Source organism: Panthera pardus, unplaced genomic scaffold, assembly GCF_024362965.1.
Source record: "Panthera pardus isolate Hobbes unplaced genomic scaffold, ASM2436296v1 HiC_scaffold_24, whole genome shotgun sequence".
NCBI classification, from domain to species: Eukaryota; Metazoa; Chordata; class Mammalia; order Carnivora; family Felidae; genus Panthera; species Panthera pardus.
The window spans coordinates 44,275,332-44,303,274 of NW_026526810.1; the positions used below are offsets into that span (position 1 = coordinate 44,275,332).

The 27,943-nt window shown below is 34.6% G+C and overlaps 1 protein-coding gene across 9 annotated transcripts in view; it reads left to right on the plus strand.

Moving 5' to 3' along the window:
• ATOSA (atos homolog A) overlaps positions 1 to 27,943 on the plus strand; it is a 116,091-nt gene that overhangs the window by 84,402 nt on the left and 3,746 nt on the right. For 6 of the 9 annotated variants that reach the window (XM_019442078.2, XM_019442079.2, XM_019442080.2 and 3 more), the window contains 10 exons: positions 2,513 to 2,697; positions 3,608 to 3,810; positions 4,085 to 4,210; positions 5,565 to 7,413; positions 9,313 to 9,432; positions 12,823 to 12,902; positions 13,594 to 13,702; positions 20,532 to 20,690; positions 25,376 to 25,444; positions 27,717 to 27,916. In XM_019442078.2, coding sequence (XP_019297623.2) covers positions 2,513 to 2,697; positions 3,608 to 3,810; positions 4,085 to 4,210; positions 5,565 to 7,413; positions 9,313 to 9,432; positions 12,823 to 12,902; positions 13,594 to 13,702; positions 20,532 to 20,690; positions 25,376 to 25,444; positions 27,717 to 27,916 — 3,100 coding nt within the window. Of the gene's footprint in view, positions 1 to 2,512; positions 2,698 to 3,607; positions 3,811 to 4,084; positions 4,211 to 5,564; positions 7,414 to 9,312; positions 9,433 to 12,822; positions 12,903 to 13,593; positions 13,703 to 20,531; positions 20,691 to 25,375; positions 25,540 to 27,716; positions 27,917 to 27,943 lie in introns of those variants that run through there. The other 3 variants (XR_002078035.2, XM_019442075.2, XM_019442081.2) reach the window with 3 other exon arrangements.

The following is a 27,943-nucleotide window of genomic DNA, read 5'->3' on the forward strand; positions in this document are numbered from 1 at the left end:
CTTCCCCGTGAAGGACACCAGGATTTAACTCAGTTAATCCCAAGGGACTACAGGAAACCTTTGATTTATAATCTAATTGATTTCTAGAGGAAAGTGGAAAGTTGAGATCACTCTCTTGTTTTTCTTGTCACATTATTATAAACTAGGGTTCTATCCCTGGAAACTACAGATCTTCCCTGACTTACAACGGGGTTACATCCTGATAAGACATTTTCAACTTATGATAGGTTTAAGTGAAAAATGCATTTAACATTCCAAACCTAGCAAATGTCATAGCTTAGCCAAGCCTGCCTTGAACGTGCTTAGAACACTTACATTAGACTACAGATGGGCAAAATCATCTAACACAAAGCCTATTTTATAATAAAGTGTTGAATATGCCTGTAATTTATTGAACACTATATTGGAAATGAGAGAAAGAGAATGGTTGTGTTGGTACAGACGGTTGTAAGTGTATTGGTGTTTTGCCCTCTCCATCATGTGGCAGACTGGGCCCTGGAGCTCACTGCAGCTGCACAGCGTCATGAGAGGACCCTACCATATTGCTGGTCTGGGACCAGATCAAAAGCCAAATCACTTTCACACCATCGTCAAGTCAAAAAATAGTAAGCTGATGAGGGGCTGTCTGTTCCAATATGTATTATTAATATATGTGTTGCATATTATTATTTTACTTACATTTTTATAAACATATACTAAAGTATGTAATAACAGTTTTTATAGCTGCAATGAAAGAAAGCAGGCATGAGGTAGTAGTGGTTAAGGAACCAGATTCTGGAGCCAGACTGTAGATTCAAATTCCAACTTCATTCTTTACTGGCTGGGTAATCTTGGGCAAGTTACTTAACGTCTCTATGCTTCAGTTATCTTTAAAATGGTAGTAACAGTTCCCGCCTTATAGAGCTGCTCTGAGGATAGAATGAATTAATGTGTAGAAAGTACTTAGAACTGGCAATGTCTGACATTGTTAGTAAGTGTTCACTGTTATTTTATATGTTGCACATCGTCATTTTAGGGAATATTTTCTGAATGGTCTTAAAATACCAACTCAATAAAGTTGGCTTTGAAGGCTGCTGCATCTCCAGATAAGCCTTCCTGATGATAGAAATGGGCATTCTTCGTCATTTCCTTCAAGGCTATTCATAATCTGGCTCCAGTCCTATACAGATTCTCTACTCAAGTTGCACTTTCTCTCTCCTGGTTCTGCTCAATGTCTACCTCCTTTAAAAAAAAATTGTTTTCAGTATAGTTGTCCCACAATGTTACATTAGTTCCCTGTGCACAACATAATGATTCAGATTTTCTATGGTGTGCTCATAAGTGTAGCTACCATCTATCACTAAACAACGCTATTACAATATCATTGACTATATTCCCTATGCTGTGCGTTTTATTCCCTTGACTTATTTATTCCATAACCGAAAGTCTGTATTTCCCACTCTCCTTCACAAATTTTGCCCATCTCCCAGCCCCCTTGCCTCTGACAACCAACGATTTGTTCTTTGTATTTATAGGTCTGACTCTGCGTTTTGTGTATTTCAATGCCTACCTCTTTTGCAAAATTTTACCACTGTTATCTGAAAAACGTTGGAATGTATTAAATGCTGTAGTGTTCTATTTGTTTTGAAGATGATTTATGAATCATGAACCCTTTGAGACTAGGATCTATGCCATAATACAATTCTGTATCCCCTGTCACTTAATACAGTGTAGCAAGTACTTAAAGTATGTGATATTTAATTGGATTGCACAACAAATTGAATTTGTGTGTGTACATTTGCACGAGTGTTCAACTCGTGTAACAGGTTAACACTTTTGAAACTTAACTGTTTCACAAACTTGGAGCACTTGCGAGAAATTTAAAAATTACTACAAATTTGGGCCTGCATCTGCTGCTGGATAATTATAACATTTCTCCTTTTGAAACTACTAATACTATAAGGCATAGGCAGAGAAGGACTCCAGAGCTCTGAATGTCCACAGCACAGATGGGTTGTAAGAATAAGGAACTAGATAAGAAAGGGACAAAGGAGAGAAAGGGAGAAACATATATTTGAATTTGCATCCTTAATATTTAATAATAGTAATAAAACAGCTAAAAAATATGACATAATAAGACCTTTTAACCTTTTGGTTATTGGTGAAATTTTGGGTGTAAAAACTGTTGCACTTGACATCTGAAAAATATAAGATATCTAAATATCTATAAGATTATAAATGTATTCCTAAATCTTAGACATTTTAACTGAAATTGACATAAAAATAATTTTATGCTATAATTTCAACCACCTTTACCTTAACTGAAATTTGGAATTATCCATTCTCTCCTTACCTTGTATACCTTGTGAACCAAGAGTTTACTGTATTTTAATTGCCTGATTTTTACCCCCCTTTCACTCTTTGTTAGTGAATATACTTGAATATAGATTGTGACATTAGGTATTTTAGGTGTAAACGGTGAGTTCTTAACAAGAATACATTAAATTAGAGACTCATTTTTTTTTTAAACCAGATACTCTAGATGAATATTTTGAATATGATGCAGAGGAGTTCTTGGTCTCTTTGGCCTTGTTAATAACAGAAGGACGAACACCTGAATGTTCTGTAAAAGGTCGCACAGAAAGTTTCCATTGCCCTCCAGCACAGTCCTGTTACCCAGTAACTTCCAAACATGAATGTAGTGACAAGCTGGCTCAGGTGAGAATTGTGTATTGAGTATATTTTCTTTTTCTTTCATATAAACTAGTTTAAATTCTGTGATCACTTTTGTTACATGACAATTATAATGTTCACACTTAAGTATAAAATCACTTATAACTACAATAAAAAAAATCCTAATCTTGGACCATAGCTAATACCCCTAACTCTTAAGCAATGCTCTTAAAGTCACAGTAGGTACCTTTGCAGATCAGCATGCAGGGTGACAGCCAAAATCATACCTGCCTTCTTAATCGCCAGATTTAAGATAATTGTTGCTATTGATCTTGTGTTTATTTGGTAGAATTACTTTCATGATTATTTTCTTCAGATTAACCAATTTCCCTTTTATATTCCTTTTTTCCTACGGGAGGATACTTTTTGCTATCTTAGTAGTATTTTTATATAATGTCAAAAATAGTTATTTTGATAGGTAGTGTATAATTTGCTATAGGGATTTTCCCAACAGTTTCTTAAATGTAGTCCAAAATTTTACATTTTTAAAATCTTGTCTATTTTGAGCATTTAATGAAAATGAGATTTTAATATTTTGGTTTTTACTTAGAATGAATCTTTATTTTGTAACAATGACATAGTTAACAAACTAGGCTGGGCCACCTTAAGGCCTGTCAGATGTGGTGTATGACAGTTATTTTTCCACAAAATAGAGTAGAAATATCCCCCTCCCCAAGAAACTTTGCATCATAAATGTTCAGTACTAATCCTTGTACTCTAGAACTCACTAGTGTTAATCCACTATTTAATGAGGAAATCTAAATAAGCCTAAGCAAAGATCTACAGTTGACTCATTTCTCATATAGATGTCTATTTTACAATTATAATTTTAAACTGTAAATATAAAATGCCTTGGGTTATTGAGGTATTTCGCTTACATTCATTTTCTCTTAAGTGTCGCCAAGCCAGAAGAACTAGGTCTGAGGTCTTACTGTTGTGGAAGAATAACCTTCCAATCATGGTGGAAGTGATGTTACTCCCAGATTGCTGCTACAGTGATGATGGGCCCACCACAGATGGAATTGATCTCAATGATCCTGCAATTAAGCAAGATGCATTATTATTAGAAAGATGGATATTGGAGCCAGTTCCTCGACAGTAAGTTGTTGAACTGAGTTTCAAGTTGTTCTTGCTAAATCAGGTCTTCCATTGCTTCTATAAATTATTTTAATAATGTATCATGTCTTTGACTCTAATGATGTAGTAAAATTTAGACATTTAGTTCTTCTGTGACTTCAAGTGACACTAGTAAATGCACTTCGATTCTCTTGAAAGCACATATCCAGAATATACTTATTTTAGCTTCTGTATTTCTAAAGTTCAATCATTTTGTACTTGCTGACATTTAAATGATACTTTTTACCTCCCTTAGGAGTGGCGATCGGTTTATTGAAGAGAAGACTCTTCTATTGGCTGTCCGCTCATTTGTGTTTTTTTCTCAGTTAAGTGCTTGGCTGAGTGTTTCCCATGGTGCTATTCCACGAAATATTCTTTACAGGTAAGTATTGAGCAAAATAAGGACAGTGTGTATTTAACCTTGTTGGTTAGCTACTGAATGATATTTTACCTTTTAAGCAGTTTATTTCCTTCATTTCTAAATGTAAGTGGATAAAATTTACTAAAGATTTTCTCAAAACAAGTTAGAGAATTTAAATGCGAATCAGTATGAATTTTACTTTATTTCTTTTTAATTTGTTTTTTATTTTTTTAATGTTTGTTTACTTTTGAGAGAGAGGGAGACACAGAATCAGAAACAGGCTCCAGCTCTGAGCTGTCAGCACACAGCCCAACATGGGGTTTGAACTCCCAAGCAGTGAGATCATGACCTGAGCTGAAGTCAGATGCTTAACCAACTGAGCCACCCAGGCACCCCCCGCATAGATTGGTTTTCAGAGAGCTTTTTAGCTTTAAAGAACCCCCAATGGGCTTACTTATAAAAACTTTCTGGGCTGCTGAATTTCCATAATGGTAGACTTATTTAATTTTTGCATCTTGAAAACTGTAAATTTATAGGCTGCTGACCAAGTGTCTAATTGTTTCTTTAGGCAGGTGGCCCTGAGATTGAGTATCTCTTAATCACCTTGTACAACAGAATTAGCTAAATCCATTTATTTAGAGTAAATGCCATTTTTTTTTTGTTTTAAGAAATAATTCTAAATTATAGTATTCTTGAGCTTTAATGCCTAAGTAGTCCAGTGTTCATAAAAAGATCATCTCTAGGCTCTTTCCATAATGTCCATCAACTGATGAATGGATAAAGAAATTGTGATTTATATACACAATGGAATACTACGTGGCAGTGAGAAAGAATGAAATATGGCCTTTTGTAGCAATGTGGATGGAACTGGAGGGTGTTATGCTAAGTGAAATAAGTCATACAGAGAAAGACAGATACCATATGTTTTCACTCTTATGTGGGTCCTGAGAAACTGAACAGAAGACCATTTGGGAGGGGAAGGAAAAAAAAAAAGATGAGAGAGGGAGGGAGCCAAAACATAAGAAACTCTTAAAAACTGAGAACAAACTGAGGGTTGATGGGGGGTGGGAGGGCGGGGAGCATGGGTGATGGGTATTGAGGAGGGCACCTGTTGAGATGAGCACTGGATGTTGTATGGAAACCAATTTGACAATAAATTTCATATAAAAAAATCATCTCTATTCTAAGCATAAACTATTGTGCTTTTTATGTTGGTTTTATCAGAATGACATGCATGGTAAAGTAGCTGAAAGTAAACCCTTAATAGTAATTAATGCAAATAAAGATAAGTATGTAACTGTTGAAAATTTTTTATAATATATAACGTTATAAGCATTACAATGCATTGATTCTGTATATTTCTATATGATTCTAGAATCAGTGCTGCTGATGTAGACCTGCAGTGGAATTTTTCACAGACCCCGATTGAACATGTGTTTCCTGTTCCTAATGTTTCTCACAATGTGGCCTTGAAAGTCAGCGTTCAGTCCTTGCCCAGACAATCTAATTATCCAGTTTTGACCTGTAGTATTCACACTAATATTGGCCTTTATGAGAAAAGAATTCAAGAACATGAACTTAAAGTCCATCAGCACCGCAATTCTAGTGAAGTAGAACAATGTAGTACAAATAGTTCACAGCGTCTGTGTAGCAAACAATCTTGGACCATGGCACCTGAAAGCATATTGCATGCAAAAAATGGCACAACTCCAGAATATATTGCAGCTGTCAAAAATGTCAAACTGTATCCAGGCACTGGCAGTAAATCTGACTATGGAACACGTCAAGCCAATATTCTGGGCTTCAGTGGTAGAGGAGATAAAAAGTCACATGAAACACCAGTGAGAACTTTAAAATCATTTTCAATGATTGATTCCAGGGTCTCTAGCCACCAGAGTTCCTGGCAGTCAGTTGGTGAGACTAATCCTTTAATAGGCTCTTTAATTCAGGAGCGACAAGAAGTTATTGCAAGAATTGCTCAGCATTTGATTCATTGTGATCCAAGCACTTCCCCTGTTTCTGGACATCCATTTAATATGCAAGAGTCTAGTTCACTTAATTCAAAACTTTTCCGGGTTTCAAAAGAAAATGAAAATGTGAGAAAATGTAAAGAAACTTTCTCCATTTCCTTTGGTAGTCCTGAGCTTACCTCCTCAGAAGACACCAGTGAGGGAAAAATTCAAGTAAAACCAGATACTCCTCGAAGTGAAACTGGCAGTTCCAATGGTCTTTATTCTCGTCAGTCTATTGGTGAGACAAATCCTTTGATCGGCTCTTTACTCCAGGAGCGACAAGATGTTATTGCAAGGATTGCTCAACACTTGGAGCATATTGATCCAACTGCATCACATATACCCCGGCAGTCATTCAACATGCATGACTCCAATTCGGTTCCTTCGAAAGTATTTAGGAGTACATACGAAGACAACAATTTGTGGAAGAAAAACAAGGATGTTACCTCTGTTTCCATTTCCAATACAAAATTTTCCTTGTTAGAAGACAGCAGCGAAGGGGAAAACTTAATACCCAATAAATCATTTAGTTCTTTTAAATGTAATGGTAAAGTCGAATCCTCTTTGAAACCTCAAATAAGAAGAAATCTGTATCAGGACAATCCTAGTGAAACCATCCAAAATACTTTCCAAGAGACACAGAACAAAGCCATTAGTTTATTGACTCCCTCAAATACGCCTCACTGCAAAAAAAATAACTTAGATTTGACAGTCAGATTGGAAAATACACTTTCTGAGTGTCAATTTAAGGAGCAAGAAATTAGCAATGAAACTGATAAAAAGTATTCAAATTGCAACAGTATTGACAAACAGATTTGCACAGATAAGTATAAGGAAAAAAGAATAAAAAATGAAAATTCTAATCCAGAATATTTTAAGAATCATGAATTTGATAATTCCAAAAAAGATGACTCAAAAATAAAAGCTACTATGTTGGAAATGTCTGAATATTTGAACAAACATGAAAACAAGTGCTCAAATAAAGACTCAGAAAGGCCTAAGACATGTGAGCAAAATACTCAACTTAATAGTATAGAAAATTATCTCAATAAAGATAATGAAGTTCGCAAATGCAAAAAGCCAGACCTATTAAAAATTGAACAGGATAAGAAAGAAGAGATAATTGATGAAAAATCTCAAAACTGTTCTCAGAGAAAGAAAGTAAAAGACTGTTTGTCTACATGTGAACGACTGAAAAATACAGAGGTGTTGGTAGGTAACATCTAATATTTCAAATATAATTCTCAAACATTTATCATGGTTTCAATTTTGTTTACAGAAGATCTAGTTATAAAGGCCTAAGGTGCCCATTAATTATAGTAAATACAGTCAGTTCTAATAAACCTGCTACAAAACTAGTATTAACATCCTTGAAAAATAACCTACTTACTTAAGAGCAAATGCTAGGTGAATTCTTCCCATTGCCCTTTTTTGGTTATTTCAACACTGGACAATTGCTGGAGGGTAATTAGGAGTCAGAAATGAAACTCACATCAGTTTAATGTATCATTTGTTAGTAGCTCTGGCCTAATACAGTGCACCCGTTGTAATGCCACTGCTCAGCTAGGGATTTTAGGAATATCTATAGAGAAGTCACGAGGCTGTTTGTTGGTTAGAATGCCTGGGTTCCTGTCCTGACTTCACAATTTGGACCTTAAGTCACACTGAATAAGTCACCTAACTTCTAAAAACCTCAGTTTCCTCAGTTCTAAAATAAGAATGATAAATCTCTTTTGCCTATCTCAGAGTTGTGACAATCATATAATAGATTTTAAGAAATTTTGTGAATCTTTAATGTACTATATAAATAAAAGATACTTATTTACATTTTATTTAACTTTCTACCAAACCATTTTTTAGCTTTAGAAAATTATTATTAGGCAGAGAGAGGAACACCGAGAATCCAAAGCAGGAACCCAAGCCATTAGTGCAGAGCAGGATATGGGGCTCAAACCCACAAACCAGAGATCATGACCTGAGCTGAAGTCTGACGTTTAACCAACTGAGCCACCCAGGTGCCCCTGGAAAAGTACTTTTTAACTGTTTTGACCTAAATCTGAATGTCCTTAGTTTATCTTCTTTATCAGTAAAATTAGTTCTGCTGGACATAAGAGTTTTAGTAATTGTACCATGTTTCCAATTTCTGTTTTTCAATAGAATCTCTAACATGGATTGTATCAAATGGTAGTTTCCAATTTTCTAAAACTATAATTGTCACAAAAACAGTTAGCTTTTCATGATCCTTTCTGGTACCTAAAAGGAAAACTTAATTTGGCCACTGTATTTTTCAAGCTACTAATATTCGGTTTTTCATGCTCTTGTTTTAAATATAATCATACAACATTTACTAAGTGCCCAGACACTCTTCTGAATATTTTACACATATTGGCATACTTAATCCTTCCACTAAACTATGAGAGTAAACTAGAGTAAACTCCAGTTTACAAATGAGGACCCTAGGACTGGAGAGCTTAAGTAACTTGCCCAAGGTCACAAAGCTAGTAAGTGGCAGAGCCAGGACCCAAATTAGACTTTTCTGATTTTTATGTGTTGCTATGAATTTCTAGTGTTTGGGTTTAAACTTGCCTAAATTGTTAAGAAATAGCTTGTTTCTGTATCACATCAAAAACATGGTACTGCAACTGCATTAGATATATTTTTAAATTCACATTTATTGTATTTCTGTGTCGTGCTCTACCAAATTACATGCTTTGAGAACAACTCTTAATATTAACATAGTTTTATATTTTAGAATACTCTTTTTTCTACCTCTGAGTAGTTGTTTTCTCACAAATTAAAAGTATCAAATATTAGCTTACCAGATGTTAGACTCTGAGTATTTATAAATATGAGCATATGTATAAGACGATTATATTTGGACATAGTTTCTTTAGAATATTTGAGTTTATTCAGTACTTTAGAAAAAACTCTTAGACATTGTTTTATTAAAGTGTGTGTGTGTGTGTGTGTGTGTGTGTGTGTGTGTGTGTGTGTGTAGATCTAGATCTGTAGATGATTAGCATTACCACCCAAGATATAATATCTCAGTACATATTAGGGATAAGACCAAAATTACTTAAATGTTATCATTAAAATTAATTATTTTCCTAGCAGAAGACTATACCACTGAAACATTCAAGTGTCTGGCGGAAACATAATTTTCATTCCTTAGATGGGACCTCAACCAGAGCTTTTCATCCTCGAACTGGATTGCCTCTTCTCTCAAGTCCTGTAAGGTTTCTTTCTCTTATTTCATATTTACTTGGAAACATCTAAAATGTTTACAAATTATTTTATCTGAATTGTAATTGAAAAAAATTTAAATGCACTTTTTTATTTTTTTTATTAAAAAACATTTTTTTTAATGTTTTTTATTTTATTTTTGAGAGAGACAGAGACAGAGTGTGAGCTGGGCAGGGGCAGAGAGAGAGAGAGAGACACAGACTCCAAAGCAGGCTCCAGGCTTCGAGCTGTCAGCACAGAGCCCGATGCAGGGCTCGAACCCACAAACCGTGAGATCATGACCTGAGCTGAAGTCAGTCGGTTAAGCGTCCGACTTCAACTCAGGTCACGATCTCGCGGTCTGTGAGTTCGAGCCCCGCGTCGGGCTCTGGGCTTATGGCCTGGAGCCTGCTTCGGATTCTGTTTCTCCCTCTCTCTCTGCCCCTCCCCCATTCATGCTCTGTCTCTCTCTGTCTCAAAAATAAACGTTAAAAAAATTTTTTTTTAAAAAAAGGTAAAATAAAATAAAAGGAATTTCCAGTTAGAAAACACTTTTTAATATATTTAATAGCTATGTGTTAATATGAGAAAAGACTAAAAATATGAAAAAATTAGGATTATAAAATTTCTCTGAAATTCTTTTGTCTAATCTTTTAATTGTTACTAAATATAAAGAAAATATTTAGTGTCAAGTGGGTTTGTATAAATAAATTTGTATCTGAACCTGGTTGACATCACCAGCTGAGTTATTTGGGAATCAGATTTGTGGTTGTTTTTGACTTGGAACCCATGCAGCATCTTATTTTGAGACATATAAATTTCCCCACTCTACATTTACAAATAGATTTGTAGATCTGAGTGCAATGGTTAGGAGTCTTGCTTTGGAATCACCCTGACTTCACCCTAGCATAATGTCTGCTTTAGTATTATGGGGATGATTAATATAATTCCTGACACATAGTAATCTATCAGTTGTTAGCTGGTATACCTGCCATTTCAGTTAAACCTGAGTCAAGTGATCAATATCAGGGAGAAGTATAAAGCATATATATTTTGCTACTGATAGAAGATAATTTTTGGTGCTTTGAGTGTTTTTTTTTTTTAAGTTATTTATTTATTTTGGGAGAGACAGACAGTGTGAGTCGGGGAGGGGCAGAGAGAAAGGGAGACAGAATCTCAAGCAGGCTCCGCACTGCCAGTGTAGAACCCAATGTAGGACTCAAACTCATGAAAACCGTGAGATCATTCCTTAAGCCAAAACCAGGAGTTGGACGCTTACCCGACTGAGCCACCCAGTCACCCTACTTTATCTGTGTTTTTTTAAGTAAACTCTAAGGATACAATATCTGGCCTATGTTCAAAAAATAATTATTGAATAAGAGACCTTGAATTTAAATTTATAACTTGGACCTTAGGTGTTTGTCTTAGAGAAGCTGAATTCCAAACAACTTAAAATAACCCCAAACATTTGACCTAGGTATGAGGTGCTTTCGAAAGACCCAAGTGATCAGGAAAAAAGATTTGTCAGCATCATACTGATAAAAAGAGCATTGTAGACTTCTGTTCAGCATGGTAGACTGAGTTCATCTACAAAGACTCTTCCTCCTCAAAGACAGAAATCATGGATAGAATATAACCTTTAATAAAAATAATACGTAATACCTGATATAACCTTTAAGTACATAATATAATGTAAGAGAAAGAAAGATAAATCTCCAAATACTCATATGAGGCAAATTATGGCCCTCTGGGATATCTGAACCTAATTTAGTGCTAGGGTTTAATGCCTCTGCTGGGACAGGTACAAACAGGAGGTAGGGATGCAAGAACTTATGAACTTGAAAAATAACTAAATAGAAATTTTAAATATGAAAAATATTTTAATTGCTGTATACACACACAACATGTGTGCCTACAAATACAGAAGGATTAACATTGAATCAGAATCAGCTGTATAGCAATGTAGTGATGGGTGGACAGATGCTAAGAAAGCATCTTGAATAAAGTACAGAAAGGAAGAGAGTTGGTAAAATATGGGAGAGCCATGGAGGATAAAATGAGATGCTGAATATAAGTGTAGTACAAATTCTAAAAGTAGAACTAAGTGGAACAAAGAAAATGCAGTATCAGAAGAAATGAAGGTAAAGAACTTTTCAGAATTGAAGACATGAGAATTTAGATTGAGAACTTCACATTAAGTTCTTTTTTTATATATAATTTTTTTTAAGTTTATTTTGAGAGAGAGCACAAGCAGGGGAGGGACAGAAAGAGAGGGAGAGAAAGAATCCCAAGCAGGCTCTGCAGGGTCAATGCTCAAACTCAGGAAACTGTGAGATCATGACCTGAGCCAAAATCAAGAGTTGGACGTTTAACCAGCTGAGCCACCAAGGCGCCCCCAATTAAGTTCAGGCTACAAAAAATAGCATGGTGCACTCATGAAAATCTCAAAAATATTGAGATTGCTTAGACATTCAGTATTATCTTTTTTCTTAACGACGAATGTACTGTATACAATACATATTTATTCTAGTAACAAGTCTTTTTAACTTGCATGTTGTATGTGATTTTACCTTTAGTTTACCTTTGGGTCTTTTATTTTTAGGATATTTTCAGCTAGATGGTGGTTGGATCATGGTCTTAAATGTAATGTGTGGTATACAATGGTGGTTGAACATCTGGAGCAGTATTTTTCAAACCTATTCTCTGTGAAGCCCCAGAGTTCTTAGAAATGCACAGTGGGTAGGGAGGGACAAAGGAACAGCAGAGTTGGCAGGACTCCAGGCTCCCATCACCATTTAATTCTTTTTTTTTGTTTGTTTATTTTTATTTGAAAGCTATAAGTCTTTTACTCCCTTCACAAAATACAGAAGTACAGTTGACCCTTGAACAACACGTATAGAATACATATAACATACAAAATATATGTTAATTGGCTATTTATGCTGTTGGTAAGGCTTCCAGTCAACAGTAGGCTATTAGTAGTTAAGTTTTTGGGGATCTAAAACTTTTTGTGGATTTTCAACTGCAGAGGCTGGGCGGGGGGGATTAGTGCCCCCTAATCCCTGTGTTGTTAAAGGGTTAACTGTATATAAAGTAAAAAAGTAAAAGTCTTATTATATATTGGGATTCCATGTAAGATTTTGTTTTAGAAAAAACATTCTGCTTCTTAAAGAGTCAAAACCTAGTAAAAGTGCTTTTGTTAATCATTTATTTTTTTTTCTACCAGTTAATAAAATGAGAAATAAGGACAATATGTAATAAAGAGTATGATTGTAAGTAGACTGGGGAGAAGTTATAGTATTTGTAAAATATGCTTAACTTTCATTTGAAAAGTGTTCTATCAGTTCAAGAAAAAATTACAGTCTTTTTAAATATTACAAATGATTGTTTTGACCTTAGGTTCCTCAAAGAAAGACACAATCAGGTTGCTTTGATTTGGATTCTTCATTACTGCATCTGAAAAGCTTATCATCTGGAAGGTATTTATATTAAAACTGATTTGTGTATTTGAAATAATATACTAATTTCTAGTCTTGTGTAATAAATGTTTACTCTAAAAATCACAATTCTAATAGGAATATTATTTTCTAGTTGGGTATCATTTTCAATATTAATTTCACACAGTTATTAAGGATGAAGGGAGAAATTAAGACAATGAGTAGCTAGTGTATATTGGTCATCATAATAAATACATTGGTTTTAGCACTTAAGTAAGTTTGAATATTTCTGGTCATTCACCTCCTCCTTTACCTTACACTTCTTTGCAAAAAAGAAGCCTTGGAAATGTGTCCATGTTGACAAATAATACTCTCCTTATTTTCTTTAGTCACATAATTTTGCCTTTATATTCTCATTTTTAACTGAAAATGAAGACTGATAAAGAAGACTGCATTATATATTTCTAGCAGATGTCACTATGTGATATAAATTCTGCCTTGAAACCTTCTAGGATATTACTTATATATTTTTTTGTCAAATATTATAACAAAGACCATAAAATCTAATCAGGAATTTAAACTAGATATTTCATATCTTAAATTTGGTTGGATTAATTTTTTATCATGTAGTTTAAGTAAAATGGATCAAATTCTCCTAATTTAATTTTATACAAAAAATAAATTAGAAAATACTGTGCTTAATGTGTTTGTTTGCTGATTTTCTTTTTAATAGTCATCGACCGTGTTTAAACACTGAAGATGATCCAGATATTCATGAAAAACCATTTCTGAGTTCTAGTGCTCCACCTATAACAAGTCTTAGTCTCTTAGGAAATTTTGAGGTAATGTTTTTGAAAACTATTTTAAGAGTTGAAGTTTCTTAACCTAGACCTAGGGTGTTATTTATGTCATTTGTTTGTGAAAGGGAAATAAATAAATGGATTGTATTTTTTCAAAGCCTTGAAATCAACTTATTTCTTTTCTTTCCCTTTCCCTTTCTGTGAGAAGTGAAGTTAGAATTGTTGGTACTGCCATCTTATAACTGGGTACCTTGTAGGGGAGTTAGAGGACTTAGGTAAACTGGAGTGAGGTGTCTGTTACTCTAGCCAGAGAAGGTACTTGACCACACCTTACCTGATAGTACTGGTTCTGAGTCCCAGGAAGGAGGATGGTGGACTGATAGGAGCCCCTTCATGATCAAGGAGGTTAATTTTCAAAATCAAATGTTTTTTTGTACTATACTTGTAACTCTTTTGCAAATCTAAATCTATTCTCTTTTTATTTTTGGGAAAGGGAGAGCAAGCAGAGCAGAGAGAGAGAGAGAGAGAGAGAGAGAATCTTAATCTTATTACGCAAGAGAGATAGAGAGAGAGAGAGAGAATCTTAATCTTACGCAGGCTCTATGCTTGACGCAGAGCCCAACATGGGGCTTCATCCCATGACTCTGAACCGAAATCTGGAGTAGGATGCTCAACCAATTGAGCCACCCAGGCACCCCTAAAACTATTCTAAAATAAGATTATTTTAAAAAATGGAATGGTTAGACTCCAATAATGTGCTATTATTTTATTTAATAAGAATATTTCTACTTGGGATCAAGTGTACTATTGGATTAGCTACCGTTAATTAGAAAACAGCCTTTAACATTGAATCACTATGTTGTACAGCTGAAACTAATATTGTATGCCAACTGCACATCAATTAAAAAAAAGAAAAACAACCTGAAACATAAGCCTGTAAATGGAGTTTTAAAAGTGAATTTAATTGGTGAGGTTTTTTTTATGGGAAAATAATTTAAAATTAGTAGTTTTAATTTAAATAGCTTTACTGGAGTTATGGCAGTTTGATATGTTAATAGTATGCTGTATTTAAAACTGTATTTGATTTTGAAGCTGTCTTTCAAAGTTTTAAAATAGTTATGATAAGTTGATTTCTTTTCCAGTCATTTTTAAGGTATTACTTCAGAACTGTTGAACTCTCTATTCTCTGTCATTTTAAAATGGCATGAGGCCATTGTGAGTATCACTTATTCTGCAACCTTTGTAGTAAAAGAAAATTTGTGTGGGGAAAAAGAGCATCTCCTATGTGAAAGCCTTAGGAAAGAGAAGATGGTTAAAAGATCAGTACATTGGAATGTTATTTGTGCAGATATGCATATATTTTCACTTCAGTAGAAAAATAGAGAAGTTCTGAGACTGTCCAACCCATAAATTCTCTTTAATTTATAGTTGTCCTTTGTATCAAGAGTTTATTTCTTTTTATTTCCATTATATCGATATACCACTATTTGTTTATTCACTCACTTGATTCTAGGCCTTTGGGTCGTTTCTAGTTTGGGGCTATTACAAATAAAGCTGCTGTGGATATTCATGGATGCATTTTTGTGTGGACATAAGTTTTCATTTTGTTTGGGTAACTACCTAGGAATGGAATGTGTGGGTAGTATGGTAGGTATATCTTTAACTTCTTTTAAGAAACTGCCAAGGTGTTTTCCAAAGTGGTTATACCATGTTTAATTCCTACCAGTAGTGTATGGGGGTTCTAGATCATCCACATCCTTGCCAGTGTTTGCATGGGTCAGTCGTTTTAATTTTAATCATTCTAGTAGTTTTGCAATGCTGTTGAACTGTGGTTTTAATTTGTAATTCCCTGATTACTCATACTGTTGAGCCTCTTTTCTGTGCTTTATCATTTAGCTTTTCTTTCCCAAGTAAGCACATAATGTTTTCCAAATAATTATTTTTTTCATTTATGTTTTTTGAGAGAGAGAGAGAGAGAATGAAGGAATGCAAGCATGGGAGAAAGACAGAGGGAGAGAATCCCAAGTACGCTACTCGCTCAGTATGGAGCCCAATGTGGGCATCCAGCCCACGGCCTTGGGATCATGACCTGAGCAGAAATCAAGAGTTGGACACTCAACCAGCTGAGCTACCCAGACGCCCCTGAACAGCAATAGATTTTTATTTTAGTTTTGTTAAATGTCCAATTTATTTTTTTCTTTTATGGATCTTAATTTTGATAGTGCATCTGAAAAATCTAACCCAACACTTCTCCACCGTGGCACTATTGATATTTGAGCCAGATAATTCTTTGTTATGGGATTTGTTTGATGCATTGTACGATATTTAGTAGAATCTTTGGCCTCTGTCCATTAGAGTTCAGTACCATCGTCTGCCCCTTACCCCCCAGGTATAGCAGTAAAAAATGTCTCTAAACATTGACACATGTACCGTGGTTGAGAACTATTTGCTTGACCCCAAGGTCACAAAACTTTTTTCCTACAAGTTTTATTGTTTTAGCTCTTACATTTAGTTGTGTGATCCATTTTGAGTTAAGATTTATATATGATATGTCGTTTATAGTCGTTTCATTTTTATGAACATGAATGCCCAATTATTTTAGAATTGACATGAACTAATGTGAGTTCTCTAACATGTTATTCTTTCTTTTTTTTTAAAAAAATCTAATGTTGGGGCGCCTGGGTGGCTCGGTCGGTTGGGCGTCCGACTTCGGCTCAGGTCATGATCTCACGGTCCGTGGGTTCGAGCCCTGCGTCAGGCTCTGAGCTGACAGCTCAGAGCCTGGAGCCTGTTTCAGATTCTGTGTCTCCCTCTCTCTGTGACCCTCCCCCGTTCATGCTCTGTCTCTCTCTGTCTCAAAAATAAATAAATGTTAAAAAAAATAATTTAATAAAAAAAAAAATCTAATGTTTATTTTTGAGAGGGAGAAAGAGACGGAGTGCAAATGGGGGAGGGGCAAAAAGAGAGGGAGACACAGAATCCAAAGCAGGTTTCAGGCTCCGAGCTGTTAGCACAGAGCCCAACGCAGGGCTCAAACTCACAAACTGCCAGATCATGACCTGAGCTGAAGTCAGATGCTTAACTGACTGAGTCACCCAGGCACCCCTATTCTTCCTTAAAATTGCTTCAACTATGGTAGTTCCTTTCCCCTTCATCATGTAAGTTTTAGAGTTAGCTTACCTATTCCTACAAAACAGACTGCTGAGATTTTGTTTGGATTGCATTGATAATAGGTCAATATGTGGAAAAGTGACATCTTAAGAATATTAAATCTTTATATTTTTAAGGTTTTTAAAGTAATCTCTAAACCCAACATGGGGCTCACTTAAAACCATGAGATCAAGAGTTGCATGCTCTACTAACTGAGCCAGCCAGGTGCCCCTAAAATGTTTCTTATACGTAGCAAGTTAGCACTGAATTGTTACAAGTGATTATGTCATCAAGTGAGCTTGAGAGTGTTAACAAGATTTTAAGTGCTTCTCTGTGTCTGGCACCTTGAATAGGCTCTATGAAGGGTAAGAAAATTTCTATTATACCTGCTCTGGTAGAACATAGTTTTATTTACAGAGATAAGAGTAACATATTAAATAATTAGGTTTGAACAGTGGTGAAGTTTAAGGATAGTTCAGTGTGCATTGGAATAGTGAGAGGAGGCCAAACTTCATAGGATTGTAGAAGATTGAGAGAGAAAAGTTGATTTCGGTTCAAATGAACATCTGAATAAGGACTTGAAAATAGTAGCAACCTTTTTTTTTAGGTTTAACCTGTCATTTATTTATTTTTATTTTTAATTTAATTTGATTTTAATTCCAGCATAGTTAACATACAGTGTTATATTAATTTCAGGTGTACAATGTAGTGATTCAACAATTCTGTACATTACCCTATGCTCTTCAATGACAAGTGCACTCTTTAATCCCCATCACTTATTTCACCCATCCCCCCACCCACCTCCCCTCTCGTAACCATCAGTTCTCTATAGATGAGAGTCTGCTTCTTGGGTTAACGCTCTCTCTTTTTCCTTTACTTGTTTGTTTTGTTTCTTAAATTCTACATGAGTGAAATCATACGGTAATTGTCTGTGATTGACTTATTTTGCTTAGGATTATAGTCTCTAGATCCATCTATGTTGTTGCAAATGCCAAGGCTTCATTCTTTTATATGGCTAAATAATACTTTATTGTGTGTGTGTGTGTATGTGTAGCTATATATATATATATATATATATATATATATATATATATATATGGCAGTATAACTGTGTGTATGTGTATAGATACTTACATACACACACACACACACACACACACACACACACACACACACACACCATATCTTACATTCATCTATTGTAGGCTGCTTCCATAATTTGGCGATTGTAAATAATGCTGCTGTAAACACAGGGGTGCATGTATCCCTTTAAATAGTGTTTTTGTATCTTTTCTGTACATATCTAGTAGTGTGGTTACGGGATTGTAGGTTAGTTCTGGTTTTTAACTTTTTGAGGAACCTCTATCCTATTTTTTTCTTTCTTAATTTGTTTTTTAACATTTTTTGAGAGCGGGAGAGTCAACAGCACGAGCAGGGGAGGGGCAGAGAGAGAGGGAGACACAGAAACTGAAGCAGGCTCCAGGCTTTGAGCTGTCAGCACAGAGCCCAGCATGGGGCTCAAACCCACAAACTGTGAGATCATGAGCTGAGCTGAAGTTGGAGGCTTAACTGAATGAGCTGCCCAGACACCCCAGAAACCTCCATACTGTTCACCACAGTGCCTACACCAGTTTGGATTCTCACCAAGAGTACAAGAGAGTTCCTTTTTCTTTACATTTTTGCCAACACTTATTATTTATATTTTTTATTTTAGCCATTCTGACAGGTGTGAGGCAATATCTCTTTGTAGTTTTGATTTGCATTTCCCTAATGATGAGGGATGTTGAGCATTTTTTCATTTGTCTGTTGGCTACCTATATGACTTCTTTGGAGAAGTGCTTGTTCATATCTTCTGCCCATATTTTAGTTGGATTATTTTTTTGGGGGTGTTGAGTTGTGTGAGCTCTTTGTATATTTTGGATACTAATCCTTTATCATATATGTCGTATGCAAATATCTTCTCTCATTAAGTTACCTTTTAGGTTTGTTGATTGTTTTCTTCGCTGTGCGGAAGTTTTTTATTTTGATGTAACCCTAATAGTTTATTTTTGCCTTTATTTCCCGTGTCTCAGGAGACATATTTAGAAAAATATTGCTGTGGCTGACATCAGGGACATTACTGCTTGTGCTCTCTTCCAGTATTTTTATGGTTTTAGGTGTCTCACATTTAGGTCTTGAATCCATTTTGAATTATTTTTGTGTATGATGTAAGGAAGTGGTCCACTTTAATTCTTTCATATGTAGCTGTCTAGTTTTCTCAACACCATTTGTTGAACAGACTGTCTTTTTCCCACTGGATTTTCTTTCTTCCCTTGTCAAAGATTAATTGACCATATAGTTGGGGGTTTATTTCTGGGTTTTCTATTCTGTTCTGTTGATCTATTGTGTCTATTTTTGTGCCAGTATCATACTATATTGATGACTACAGCTTTGTAATATAACTTGAAGTCTGGAATTATGATGTCTCCAGCTTTGCTTTTCTTTTTCAAAATTGCTCTGGTTGGGGTACCTGGGTGACTCAGTCAGTTAAGTGTCCAACTTTTGATTTCCACTCAGGTTATGATCTCACAGTTCATGGGTTTGAGTCAACATCGGGCTCCACACGGATAGTGTGGAGCCTGCTTGGGATTCTCTCTCTCTTCCCCTTTCTGCCCCTCCCCTGCTTGCACTCTTTCTTAAAATAAACTTTAAAAAATTTCTCTTGTCATTTGGGGTCTTCTAGGGCTCCATATAAATTTTAGTATTTTTTCTCTAGTTCTGTGAAAAATGCTGTTGTTATTTTGATAGCAGTTGCATTAAATATGCAGATGTCTTTGGATAATATAGAAATTTTAACTATATTTGCTCTTCCAATCCATGAGCATATAATATCTTTTCATTTCTTTTGTGTCCTCTTTAATTTCTTTCATCATTATTTTATAGTTTTCAGAGTATAGGTCTTTTTACCTCTTTGATTAGGTTTATTCCTAGGTATCTTACTATTTCTGGTACAATTTTAAGTAGGATTGTTTTCTTAATTTCTCTTTCTCCTGCTTCCTTATTAGTATATAGACATGGAACAGATTTCTGCACACTGATTTTGTATCCTGAGACTTTACTGAATTCATTTATCAGTTCTAGTAGTTTTTTTGGTGGAGTCTTTAGGGTTTTCTAAATATAGGATCATGTCATCTGCATAGAGTGATAATTTTACTTTTTCCTTACCAATCTGGATTCCTTTTTTTTCTTTTTGTTGTCTGATTGCTGTTGCTAGGACTTCAGAGTGAACACCCTTGTCTTGTTTGTGATCTTAGGGGAAAAGCTCTCAGTTTTTCCCCACTGAGTATGATTTTAGCTGTGGGTTTTTATTTAAGGCCTTTATTGTGTTAAGGTATGTTCCCTCTAAACCTACTTTGCTGAGGGATTTTATTATGAATAGATATTGTACTTTATCAAATGCTTTTTCTGCATCTGTTGAAATGATCATATAATTTTTATCTTTTTTCTTATTGAAGTGACTATCATGTTTATTGATTTTCAAATACTGAACCATCCTTGCATTCCTGGAATAAATCCCACTTGATAGTGAGAAATGATTTTTTTAACATATTGTTGGATTCTGTTTGAGTAGCAACTATTTTTTTGGTACCAGAAATCATAGTAATGTTTTTATTTAAATGAAAAAAGAAATGAATGTGTTAACTTCTAAAATTTGTTTCTTAAAATTTATTTTGTCTTCCAGGAGTCTGTCTTGAACTATCGTTTAGATCCTCTTGGCATTGTTGATGGTTTTACTGCTGAGGTAGGGGCAAGTGGTATTTTCTGCCCCACACATTTGACTCTTCCAGTTGAAGTGTCATTCTACAGTGTTTCAGATGATAATGCTCCCTCTCCTTATATGGCAAGTATTTTAAAAAATTGTCTCTGTCTGCTAAAATCAACCAATTAAATCGCAAGTGTCTTTAAATTTAAAGAAAGTTAATACTGCATTGTGGTAATACTTGAAAACATAAAGCATTTCCTAAGAGAAAACTGAAGGCTGAATAGAAACAAAAGTACTGACATGTTATCTCACAACTTCTTTCTGAGCTAGCTCTAACAACAAATATCCTCTTTTGCATTTGAGGATCTGCTGAAAATTTACTTGTTTCTATGTGATTAAAAAACATGATAAAACTTTTATTAGTGACACTATGATTTCATATCTTGCTGAATTCAGACAAATTCTCAAGTACTTACTGTATACTCTGGTCCCATAAGTGTTGCCTTCACATGTGATCCTCATTTCAGGAAGATTTAGGTAAAGATTTGGTGAGTTATTAAGTCTTCTGTGAGACTCTTTCACTCTCTTTATGCTGTTTGTTTCAAGACCATTTTTTTCTAATCCTAGAGTTGTTTAGAATACTAGCTATTTCTGTTTTCCACACTAATGTTCTAGTGGAGAGTAGGATAGCTAAGTAAAAGCACAGTTTTGACTCAATGATCCCATGATTACGTCTTTCCCATTTTTTTATTCTGATCACTTGAGATAAAATAAGCCTTTAGCTGCAAAAATGATACTGAGTTTTGGTGCATGTTTGGTATCAGCCCTTTTACAAAAGACAAAGAAAGAGAAGTGGCTAACCCTGCAAGTCTATACATAGTTTACAGTAATGGTCTCAAATAAGGGGTCACATCTGTGTTTTCATGTTAGGTCTTACTTTGAGAAATACAGATTGCTATAGTTATAGAAATATACAGCCCTGGCCTTGCAATTTGAATTTTCTAGCTTCCCACATGGCCCAATTGCTTCCTCTAATATCCTTCTCCACAACCTTCTAGATTTTCAAGAAAGAACTAAAGGTTGTGAAAAGAGAAATCTATGTAATAGACAACAAAGGAAAGGAAGTTATACATTTTTAGGGACTTAAATATAGCCTACTCATTGTTGGCCCCGTTTGCTTAAGGAAAGTTGTTTTAGCCTTACTCCATTTTAAGAGTAAAATGAAGAGCCTGATCAGTGTTTCATACTTCGAATGAGAAAACATAATGGTGTCTGCTCATTTATTGTAATCTGTCATTAATGTACAAAGCCCCCAGTGACCATTAAGGTGGGTTAGAAACAAGATAAAAGAGTGAATGACTCAAATCAGCTCAAATAAATATTTTTGAGTGAAATTCACAAGGAAGAGAGAATTTGAACTATGCTTTTTAAAGAGTAGAACAGCATTAATCTTGACCTTGGTTGACAACTAAAAAGATAGGATTAAATGATAAAGAGTTTTGTCACTCTCTCTAGAAAGTACACACAAATGGTTATAACTTTTGAATAGATACCAGAAAGAGTATGGAATCAGGTTATTGAGTTGAGTTTGTCTGTCCTTTAAGAATCCCTGACTTACTCAGTTAAGCATCCAACTTCGGCTCAGGCCATAGATCTCAGGGCTTGTGAGTTTGAGCCCAGCATTGGGCTGACAGCCCAGAGCCTGCTTCAGATGCTTTGTCTCCCTCTCTCTGCCCCTCCCCCTCCCTTCCCCTCCCTCCCTCCCTCCCTCTCTCCCTCCCTCTCTCTCTCTCTTTCTCTCAAAAATAAACAAACATTAAAGAATCCCTGACTTACTTTTCTTTGATAATATTCTTCAGTAAACTTTCCATTTTGTAATTAAATTTTTTCTAAGTTAGTTTATTCATTAGGAATGGGTTCCTTTTGCAAATGACCCAGTCCAAATCTTAGAACACAAATCTTTCCTACTATAAATTAATAAAATTAATCATATTTATTTAGGGAATCTTATTTACATTCTTGTAGTTTAGTGTGTTTTTAAAGGACTGATCACATTTTGATAATATATATCACAGACCAGCAGAACTGAGATACCAAATTCCTACTTGTTACCTTAGGACCTCTCATCACAAATAATACAAATGACTCACAAAAGATAATATTATGTACAGAAAATTCTGTTTTTGTGATATATAACTGGTACAGGACTTTTCATGAAATAATTCCTTAAAGATTAACTCAAAAAGCCACATGATATCTCTCTCCAATTTGGGTATCACTGGTAAAAATGTTCTCCAACTGTTACATAACAACATGTCACTGTTTAGAAACTATTGAATGGTGGAACCAGGTAGAATGGTCTAAAGAAGGCATGCCAGTGGTAAATTCATGGTACGACTTCAATTATCATCAGATTAACAAGACCATATGTTATCTTTCTCTATTTGTAATTCACCAAATTAAGATAAACTTCTTTCAGGGGCGCCTGGGTGGCGCAGTCGGTTAAGCGTCCGACTTCAGCCAGGTCACGATCTCGCGGTCCGTGAGTTCGAGCCCCGCGTCAGGCTCTGGGCTGATGGCTCGGAGCCTGGAGCCTGTTTCCGATTCTGTGTCTCCCTCTCTCTCTGCCCCTCCCCCGTTCATGCTCTGTCTCTCTCTGTCCCAAAAATAAATAAAAAATGTTAAAAAAAAAAAAAAAAAGATAAACTTCTTTCAGTTTTACTTACTGCGTGCATATTCTCTATAGTAGAGTAATTTGTGGAGTTTTTGTGTAAGATTTTAATTCTGTTTATCTTCATCTTTCTTTTCCATCCTTAAATACCAGACAAAATGTATTTTTCTTCTTTATGTTAAATAAAATAACTTTTGGGGCACCTGGGTGGCTCAGTTGGTTAAGCGTTGGCTCAGGGTGGTAGGATTGAACCCCACAATGGACTCTGCACTGACAGAGGAAGGCTGCTTGGGATTTTGTCTCTCTCCCCACCTTTCTCCCTCTCTCTCTGACCCCTCCCCTGCTTGTGCTTTCTCTCTGTCTCAAAATAAATAAATAAACCTTAAAAAAATAAATACAATAAGTACAGTAACTTTTATAGGTAGAAACATGAATATTCTGACCAACTAAAATAAATTTAATTATTAAAAATAATTATTAAATAATTAAGTTATTTAAAATTACAATAATAAATAATAAAATTCCAAATAATTTCCCAATTTCTGTCTAAAATTTGTAATTTGCTAGTGCCCCTACTGATCTTACGTTGCTTAGAGATGGTTGTAAAGTGTTGGCTTAACCTATAAAGTTTTAAAAATACACATACTCTCTTTATAAATTGATTTAATTATTGCTACCATGTTCTGAAAACTATTAGAATTGTATGTATCAAAGGAAATAAGCATAGGCTTGGTAGTAGTAGTTTTTGCCCCACCAGTTTTCTTATACGTATTTAGGGGAAGGAGGCAAGGAAAGAATAGCAATGTATTGCCTATAGCAGTGCGATTATGAAAGGTAGCTATTATTTGGATATATTTTACTTTTTTTTCCTGAAACTAGGAAGAAGAGGGGCATTATATGCCACAGCTTTTTTCACATAAAGCAGATCATAAGAAATTGTTAAAGCTTCATTATTATTTTGGTTAGAGATGCAGTTTGTTAATATGCTGTTTTTATGCTTTAAATGACCACGTGGTAAATCACATTAGACAAGAACAACATATGTCCTTTCAGTGCCCATTTCCACAAACATTTCCTAATATTAATATGTTAATTTAACAGTCTAAGGATGGCATTTGATTCACATAGCAGAGTCTGGCTTTCCTTTTCACCTTTGTGCACTTTTTCTTTTTACCCACCAACCCTGGTCTTTCTTACAAATCCAGCAAAAATGTCTGATGGGACAGTCCTGTTTTATATTTACTTCAGTTGACATGTTTGGTCATGTACAATGTAAAATGATGGGATATGAAATGCAGAGCATGCATTTATTCTACTTAACTACTGGAAACTATTTCCCCAGTTAAAACCAATGAAACAGCCCCCTTTCTAAGAATTAAATATCACAGTTACCACCTGTGGTCGTTTGGTCATCTTAGTTCTCCAGAAACTTGCATATATTCAATTCTAGCTTTCCTTGTTTTAATTTATACGTGCTTCCCGTTGTTTGGGTTTCTGTAGTGATTAGAACATCCTTCTCAGAAAATTATGTTCTCCAGTATAGGGAAGTATAGTACTTCTTAAACTTTAACGTACATATGGTATCATCTGGAGGATCTTACAACTACAGCTCTGATTTGATAGATCTAGGGAGAAGCCATAAATTGTGCATTTCTAACAAGTTTGTAGGTGATGCCGATTATGCTGGTCTATCTCTAGTCAGAAATCCATATATGTAATTTAACTCACTGACTAAAGAATTTACTTCACTATTGGCTAAGACTTAGACCCTTCTGCATTCTTTACTTTTTGTATGTCCAAAGAACAATAAATTAGTTGCTTTTTCATTTCTCTCTTTCCACATGATACAAGAAAATAATCCTGTCTTCTAACTGTATTTCCTTTTTAAGGAACTTCTATATTGTATATCTTAATGGAAATTTCGAACAGTGTAATGTTATTTATTTCAACATCTGCAGGAAGAACAGTAAATTGTTTCCTTTTGGGTGGGACCCTCAATATTTCATACTCAGAATGTATCTATTGATGGGAATGTTTTTGCATACAAATAGAATTCTAAAATTTTAGTAGTTACATAATTTATTATACTTATTTTAGCCTTTCATATACATATGCATCAGTTTGTACTCAATTTGTCTTCTTTTATTTCAAGGGTGTGATTACTTTAGAGTCCCTTGGTAAAAGGGGTTATCGAGTACCTCCTTCAGGAACAATACAAGTGGTATGTGTTTTATAGTCTACAATTGCAATAATCATTCTCTCACATACATATAGAACTTAGCCCTTTCTCCTGCTACTGCTGCTGCAACAACTTTGGTAAGTAACAGTGGGGCTGCAGCTTTCTTTGGAGTTTCCCTGCTCTCTGCCCCAGGAATGGCCATGTGGGGACCTCCATAAAAGGAAAACATTAATAATCTAATCAAGGTGAATGCTTTAGAAAAATAGTATATGACAGTTTACGTAACTTAAATAGAGCTGTTTTCAATGTAATTAGAACTTTACTAGTTCCTTCTATTTAATATAGTTAGTCAGACTGAGATTGACCTATTTAAAAGGAAACCTCAAATGCTAGTATTGCTTTGGCAGGAAAACTTGGGAAACAAAATTATATTATCCCTGGTGTAATAATTTCTAAATTAACCTACTAAAATGGTTACACCAAGTAGAAATGTAGTCTGACAGATGTGAGGGCAGAGAAAGCATCTTTCCTTTTGGTGTAGCTGTTGATCTAGTTTTGGCTCAGGAGAATTCCTTGAGCCCAAAGCAATCCTTCATCATCGTTGGTCTTGGTTTTTCAGAAGAGTAATTTGATATCAAGACCAGTTTACAATTGGGTTCATCTCTAAGTCAGACCCAGGATAATCTTACATGCCCAAAAGTATATTATAAAGCTGGCTCTAGCAGACTGACAAGAATCTAACTGATATTTGTCAGTTATACCTCAAGAAAGTTGAAATTAAAAAAAAAAAAAAACCAAAAAGTCTAGCTAAGTTCCTTATACTCAGGATCTGGTCTAATTCAACAAGCCTTTTTATGCCTTTTGGCCTCAATGTGATCAATGCTTCACCAGACCACTTTTACTCATCACTATTGTTCAAATACAGCAAGGAGTTTTCTGTACATTTGCTTAGTTCACATCACACAGGGATGAAACATGGTATTATGTGATACATTTGTGTGCAATATATATATTGCAATATATATATATAATTTCACTGAGGAAGAATCATTGCATATTAAAGTAAGACTTTTATGTTAAATGGATTTCTTGAACTAAAAAGAGTGATAATCATCTTGTTTTCTTGCCCTTGGCTATGTAGTTCATGTGAAAGCATGGAAAAGCTAGCTATCAGTTGTCATAATAATGAGGCATAAATCCCAAGGCAGCACGTTCATACCCCTTTGTTTGAGGACTACCAACTTTAATGATTAATTTTAAATCTGAAATTTAGGTGTGTCTTTCATTCCTTATATAGTTTAATTATTTATAAACATGGTTTGAACTTTTAGCTTGCTAGTTGTTGTGGTTGTTGAATGTATTAGCCTTAATCTTAAGACTCACTAGATTTCAAAAGTTGGATCATAATATTGATATATTTCTCATTTTGATTCAGTGAGTGATGTCCAGTGCCACGGATGAGCTTCTGAAAGCACGGGCACCAAGTTACCTATTGATGTGTTGGTAATTTGGTTAAAGTCAGATCAGCAGCTTGGGATCTTGTTTAAAAATTAGTACTTTAAAAAATAATATTCCTCTGGTTATTAATAGCCAAGTATCAATTGAATTTAATTCAGTCTTAACTAAGGATACATATTTTGGTCTATTATAATATTGATGATTTTACACTACAGTTTTCGAAACGAATCCAACTGTGAGAACATGAAGTATTATTTAGTCTACTTGGTAACTAATAATACACCTTATTTTCTAAACTTGGAAAAATTTCCAAATAAGAAAAAGTCTCTTTTTTTAGAACATGTTTTTAATTTTATAGTAACTATACATACCTAGTATACCAAAAAGTCTAGTTTTACCTAGCTTTTTTATTTTAAAACAATTTCTATTTACTTATGATCAAAATGTGATGAAAATTAACATTCTGTTTTGAGTACTTTGGGGTTGACACACTTTAATAAAGCTAATGTTTGAAATAAGTGAACTGGAATTTTTTAATCCAGTAAGGGTGTATTTTGCCTACTTTAGTGGAAGCATTTGTAAAAATCTGAACAAAGAGTAAAAGTTTATATTGTCTAATATGAAATTTGTGACTAAAGATTTTGATTTGTTACAGGAAATAAATTGAACCATTTTTTAAAATAGTGATTATCTTTTCATAAACTTATAAAATGTTATTAACTTTAGTTCCCAAAACTAAATTATATCCAGTGGGATTAACTTCTTATTAAAAAGTCTATTTTATTATTGGCACAATTATTTTGCATCAACTCAATAAATCACTTTTTTAAGAATAATTTTTATATTGTTTCTTCAGACCTTATTTAACCCTAATAAGACTGTGGTGAAGATGTTTGTTGTGATATATGACTTACGAGATATGCCAGCTAATCATCAGACATTCCTACGACAAAGAACTTTTTCTGTACCTGTTAAACAAGAAATGAAGAGAAGTGTTAATAAAGAGAACATCCGACATACAGAAGAACGGTTATTGCGCTACCTCATACATCTGAGGTAATGTTTCAAATAAATATGAAAACA